This window comes from Setaria italica, chromosome VII, assembly GCF_000263155.2.
Source record: "Setaria italica strain Yugu1 chromosome VII, Setaria_italica_v2.0, whole genome shotgun sequence".
NCBI lineage: Eukaryota > Viridiplantae > Streptophyta > Magnoliopsida > Poales > Poaceae > Setaria > Setaria italica.
Window position 1 is genome coordinate 13,934,023 of NC_028456.1, and position 6,274 is coordinate 13,940,296.

Genomic DNA, 6,274 nt, shown 5'->3' on the forward strand with positions numbered 1-6,274 from the left:
ACGCTCAAATCAGTGGCGGAACGATGCAGTTCGAACTATATATATATGTACAACTTAAAATTTACAATTGAGTGTCCTTATTTTCACTAATATACTTTAGTACTAATTGTTTTTTCAAGCATATTCGTAACATAATGACTGGAAAATTAAAATGTCTTCGTTTAGAATCTTTAAAAGATTAAAGCCAAGATTAAAATACAAAACTGGCAGCACCCTGTTGATTACAGGGATGTTAAGGAAATTCCCACGCGTTAGGGTCACTACTAAAAAAGTCAACTTATAAGAAGACGATTCATTTTTGTCATAGTAAAGGCCAATAACGTCATGGAAACATATCTGTGACGAAGCTATGACGAAATTCTGTTCGTTACCTATGTAGCGTCATAGCTGTTGCATAGTGACGATTTGGTGTATTTCATCATTAGTTGATCTTATAGTTGATCCCTGGTAGCATGATGCAACTTTTATCTTAGTTGATCTTCTATACATACAAGACATGGGTAGACATCATTGGGACATCATTTTTGTGCATGGAAAATATACATGCAACATACACTTTCCACAATGTTACACAAAATATTTAAGTACATAAAAGGGTCCATGTTTAAGCTGGCGTGCTACATGTGGTACCTTGTGTTTCCTCCTAACCTTGACCACATCTCCGCACTGCGGTTACTACGGCTGGAGACGTGCCAGCTCCTCAGCGAACACCTTCCTGAACTCCGGCATGGACTCAGGCTCCAGCGACAGGGCGAGCGTGACGGCGTTGTCCTTCCCTGCCGCGTTGAGCACATGCAGGAATCCACTGTAATACATGAGCGCCGGCCCCATGAACGCCGGAGCGCCGAAACCGAAGTCGGCGTCATGCAGCGACATGCCCATCCAGCTGATGGCACGGAGATGCGCCCGCGAGACGCCGCTCCTCGGCAGGTTCATCGTGTCCACGCCCTCCAGGTAGTCTACCAGTGACCGCGCGTACTCGTCACCTTGGCTGGTCGCCGCGCGCAGGCGGCGTGCGGCGTGGCCGACGGGGTTGCACACCACCTCCTCCACGGTGGCCGCCGCCGACGTGCGGATCACGGCGTTGCCGAAGTATCCTGGAGGGAGGGGTGGCGATAGGCGCGGGCGCATGTCGACCATGGAGTAGAGCCTCGTCTCCGCGTCTGGCGGCAGCGACCGTGCCCGGCACGCGCACTGCCACACGAGCGCGACCACTGCGCGGAACGTCGACGCGGCCTCGCACCGCGCCTTGAGCGCGCTCACCTGTGCTTTTGTCACCGTGATCAGCGTGCTCGCGTAGGTGGACGCGGTGGTGACGGCGTGAGGCGGCGGCGTTGGCTCCGGCTTGTACTCCGGGTGGTCGTAGAGCACCGTGGGCACCGGCCGCGCGCTGAGAAGTTTGTGATCGAAGCACGGCGGCGCAGGCGCATCGCCGGTGGAGCCGCGCGCGATGCTCGCCCACGTCTCGACGAAGTGCGCCGCGCTCCTGGCGTCGACGAGTGAGTGGTGCACCGCCAACCCGAGAACCATGCCGCCGCAGCGCAGGGACGTGACCTGAACTAGCAGGAGCACGCATGGCGGGGTCGGCGACAGCTCCCGGGGCACGAACAGGTCGCGCATCTCGGTGCACGGTACGAAGTCGTTGATCAGGTCGTTGAGAACGTAGTCGGAGCGTGCGGTCACGAAGACGACGCCCTCACCGGTGCAGTCAACCTGGAGGCGGCCGGTGGCGTCCAGCCCAAGGCGTCCTGCAAGCGGGTAGAACGGCACGAGCGCTTTGGCGAGGCTGTCCTTGATGATGTCGACCGCGAACACGCCAGGCTCGCCGTCCGGCCGGTAGAAGTAGACCGTGGGCGTGTAACCGCGGCGCGCGGCCAGGTCGAGGTTGGACAGCCAGACGGCTCCGGCCGGCGTCTCGTCAGCCGGAGCAACAAGCTCCGACGTCAACACCTCCACTGCGGCCATGGAAGGTCGTGGAAGTGCTGTCTGCTTCGTCTTCAGCTGTGTTGCGGTGTGTGCTGTGGTCTCTCTGAGCTTTTCGGACGTCCTTAATATATAGAAAATGTGAATGGAAGCATGGGTGAGCGAGGCACATTGCGCGCCGGGCGGTTGGTGGCGCTTGGCACCTTGCGGAAACTCTTAAAATTTGAGCTCGAGAAATTCATGCGTGGCACGCCCTGTTGTTGACTGTCGCAGGTTCTGTAGAGACACAAGTCATCCACGAGGTGATGCGGTATCAGCATCTCCTACTTGTAAACATTATTAAAAGGAATGAAATTGGTATCGGTATTATCCGTCCGTTGTTCGCCGAAGGAATTTAGACATTCAGATGGATAGTTATGGATAGTTTGTATTCGAATCCCCACATTTAATATATATTCGTGTCGTATCGTATACTCAAAGTTAGATATCTAAGATGTGAATAGAACGAATATCAATATTCGACACATCTTAGCACTATTCGTATCCAAATTCGATTCGAGAAACATAACTATCTATATTCATATCTATATATATCCATTCTATCCAATCCATTTTCATCCCTAATTATTACTGCTACAATTGGATATTTCTTATTATTACGTGCGAACACACGTATTTTACACAATTCAGAGGGTACTGGCGTATCTAATGGCAGCAGTTGTCTACGTGTGGACCCATGGGTCTCGACAGACGTACAGATGGAGAAAGGAGCCCAATAGCAAGATAGAGTTCGATGTAGCTCAGTTGTTGGAGTGTGCCTAGGCCAGCGGTGGCTTGTCGTATCTTTCTTCACTTCTAACGGGTAACGGCTACCTAATTGTATACATACAACATCAATAATATCATGCTATAACACTGACACCTAAAATTTAACATCTTCTCAGATCAGGCAATCCTTGTGAACTGTTCGATTTGAATCTGACGTTGCTCGTGTCATCTTCTTCATCAGTTCAAGCACTTCTTGAGTTGCAACAGTACCACACCGCACCCTGCCTCCCACACTCATTCGGCCATCCTAAGTGGCATCCTCACCTGCCGGAGCTGCCAGAGCTGCACCCGCCACCCTAACAACTTGTTTTTAACCACCTCAACCCCACCTCCCCAACCCAAAAAAATGGCAGCCACTGGACATTCTCCACCGCCCACGGCGTGCTGACAGTGCCCCACCTCGCAACTTCGCCCACAACCCGTCTCCTCTGAAAGTCTGCGGGCCTTCCACAAACTTCATTCTAAGCTCAGAGCACCCAACAACCAAAAAAACCTGAAACCCTAACACCCCTTTCGGCTACTTAGCCATTGCCGAGCTGAAATTTCGCAAAATCTCAGGCCTCTAATGTTTAGGAAATGTGACGTCAATATCACCCAAGCATCCCTCCTAAGAGACTATAATAATACAATTGTCATTCCTATTCGACTTTTAAGTTCAGATAAAATAAGCTTAAGAGGTCCTGCTCAGAGTTCCAGGTTTCATCAAGGATATTTGGTAGGATACAGTGGTTGTACCAAACTTCATGGCAACGGCGTAAAAGTAGAAAACATAAAAATAACAAGAGATGTGTAGATTCCTTAGCCGTGCACAGCCTCGATGATTTGATCACGTTATCTGTACAGAAGCAAGGTACGGGAATAAGGTTTATTCTTAATGACTCGTCTTCTTCATTGTCAATACTAGTCACCTCTATAATTAACTTATGAGTCCAAAAAAAAACAAAAAAGAATACTTCGTGTCAATACTTCCTAACTACTATTACCAACTCTCCGTGTATTGTCCTTCCGGTCCATGACATTGCATGTGCTATGCTTTTGTAGTCATCTCATCAAGTTTTAGCATCCACCTAACAAAGGTTAGACAGTATGTATAACCTACATCTGCAATATAGGTTCAGAAGAATGCTTTTGGTGGAATAGAGTGGCTACAAAACTGGGTGTAGCTGAGCGCCCTTTTTGTGTGATTTGATTTGATTATCAATGGAGTCAAATTTGCTTGGATAGTTTAAAGCATAGTCACTATCAGAGAACGGACTTTTATGGAACGGGATCTTCTTGCAGATTCAGCTTCCATGGTAGCTAAAACCGTAGAGATTCTTGTAATATTAGTTTGGCATTTTTTTCCCATCATAGTCGTCGTCAACTTTTTCTTCTTCAATCATCGAAACTAATTTTTGAATTTATATTCTTCTCAGGGGCAGAGTACGAATCTAATTCTTCCGAGGAGCATTTTTAAATTATTCAATCTAATGCCTTGCGAGGCCATAGAAATATTCTAGTGCTAATAATTGGCAGCTGCAGTTCCTTATTAAGTCTAGGCCCTTATGGTACATTGCAGGGTTGCATGAATAGTAATATTCTGGTTCTTGGCAAATGGGAACAATTCTGGGAAAGATTGACATGGCACTCTACCATTCCAGAGATCTTTCCGGAGCAGACAAGAATGCCCATCCTACAGTACCACACATGCTAACCCTTTGAAAGAATTCAGCAACTTGAGTATATCTTGTCACCAAAAGCTAGGAACCCTTCTTTGTATGATTTGGTAGCCTTCCATTACTGTAATGTTTTTTCCAAACCAGGTGCACCCAAGGAGTATCAACTTTATTGATGAAGAATTTATGGAGATGTTTATAAGCAGGGCCTCATTTTGGGTTTATAGCTTAATAACCCCTAGACCTCCCTCCGATTTGGGTAGACAGACCATTTCCCATGCGTGCTGTCTTTGGAGGGTTTTTGGCATTGACATCAGCTCCTCTCCACAGAGGCAATGGTTTCGGTACTTAACATGTTTGATGACAGTTTCATGCATGCGTGAGAAAAGTGCACATGTAGAAGATGGCAAGGAGGTGAATACTGAGTTTGTTAGCTGGAGTCTACCCGCTTGGGACAGGAATGTTGAAGTGCTGAGTAATCTTCTTTCACATCGTGTGACCCCAGGGAGAGAGTATTCAATTCTTGGTTTGGTGATGTTTGGGATTGTTAGTGACCATTTATAAGAGAGTTAAGAGAGTTGAGCTGTGCACGCTTAGAGAAATACTTTCTGAGGGGAAAACAGTAAATTAGTTTCCGTGGGTGAAACTTGTCCACTTGCAAGCACAATGTATATACTGTAGTTTCTACAAAGCACAATAAAAACATTGCATACACTACATACGGACCAACGTTCAATACCACGGGATTCAGATTCGGGTTCTGCATTATTGTTTTGGCTAGGTGCACTTCTTATTTTTGAAACAAAATCTTGTATATTTATGGCGAAAAGTTTCCGCGCGAAACATTTTTTAGAAGAATCGTACCCACGAAACTCTCTCCCTCGCTGAAAACTCTACTTTTATATGGAAGTATATATATGTACACACCATATATTATCTAATATATCTGCCTAACCCACTAACCTAGGTTAACAATAAATTACCTACATGTGGACCACATCATGTAGCTAGGTTCAAGCCGGCCTCCACGACCAACCCCTGCACTGATCCGTGTAGCTCGGTACAAGCCGGCCTCCAGGACCAACCCCTGCACTGATCCGTGATGCATGTAAGTTCAAACCTCTTAGAAAATTTGGAACGCGCAAATGCAACTTTTGTCTTAATTGATCTTATATTCTATGTATACAAGACTTATGTAGACATCATTGAGACCCTCATCATCTATGTGAAAGAATCTTAATCGTATATATTTAGCTCGGAGAGTTGTTGTACTACTCCAGATAGGATGTGTCTGCATGATACTGTGGATCTGGTATTAAAATCCTCGTCACGTGACCCATCAGCAAGCTGATGAGGAATAACCTAATTCCGGCCATTTACCTTGCACACTACTACAAAAACGGTTTCAGGTGCGGATACGTCACCCGCTCCTAGCTTTCGCAGCTATAAATAGCTGTTTGCAGGAGCGGGTAAGGTGTTCGCCCCTGCAAACCATTTCCGAAGGCGGGTGCCATTTGCAGGGGCGGGTCACCCCATCACCCACCCCTAGTAATCGATTAAAAAATAAAAAAATGAACCGCTGGCCCCACGTGGAGCCTCGTCGCCGGGCCCTGCTAGAGAGCCGCATGCTGCCGGGGAGCCCGCACGGCACTAGAGGCCGCGCTGCTAGCCCTGTTGCCCGCTCCGCCAGAGATCGAGTCCTCATGGCTGGGGAGGTCGGGGAGGCCCCCACACGTCACCACTAGGGAGGTGGGCCCTGTGTGCTGCCTTTGGCTTAGGAGGATGGCCCCCCACAAGCCGCCAGAGGCTGGGGAGGCCGCCACCACCGCTGGAGGTCGTCCCGCTACCGCCGCTGGCCGCTTCGCAGT

General features: G+C 48.2%; 1 protein-coding gene across 1 annotated transcript; it reads right to left on the minus strand.

The window, feature by feature from the left end:
• Positions 1–507: 507 nt before the first annotated feature.
• Positions 508–2,005, minus strand: LOC101755357 (hydroxycinnamoyltransferase 4). Its single transcript, XM_004977811.2, has one exon. The coding sequence runs from the start codon at positions 1,963–1,965 to the stop codon at positions 676–678; it is 1,290 nt and encodes a 429-aa protein (XP_004977868.1). The 5' UTR covers positions 1,966–2,005; the 3' UTR covers positions 508–675.
• Between the last annotated feature and the right edge of the window lie 4,269 nt (positions 2,006–6,274).

Coding starts and splice junctions, on each gene's coding strand:
- LOC101755357 (XM_004977811.2), bottom strand. CDS start 1,965: ATGGCCGCAGTGGAGGTGTTGACGTCGGAGCTTGTTGCTCCGGCTGAC.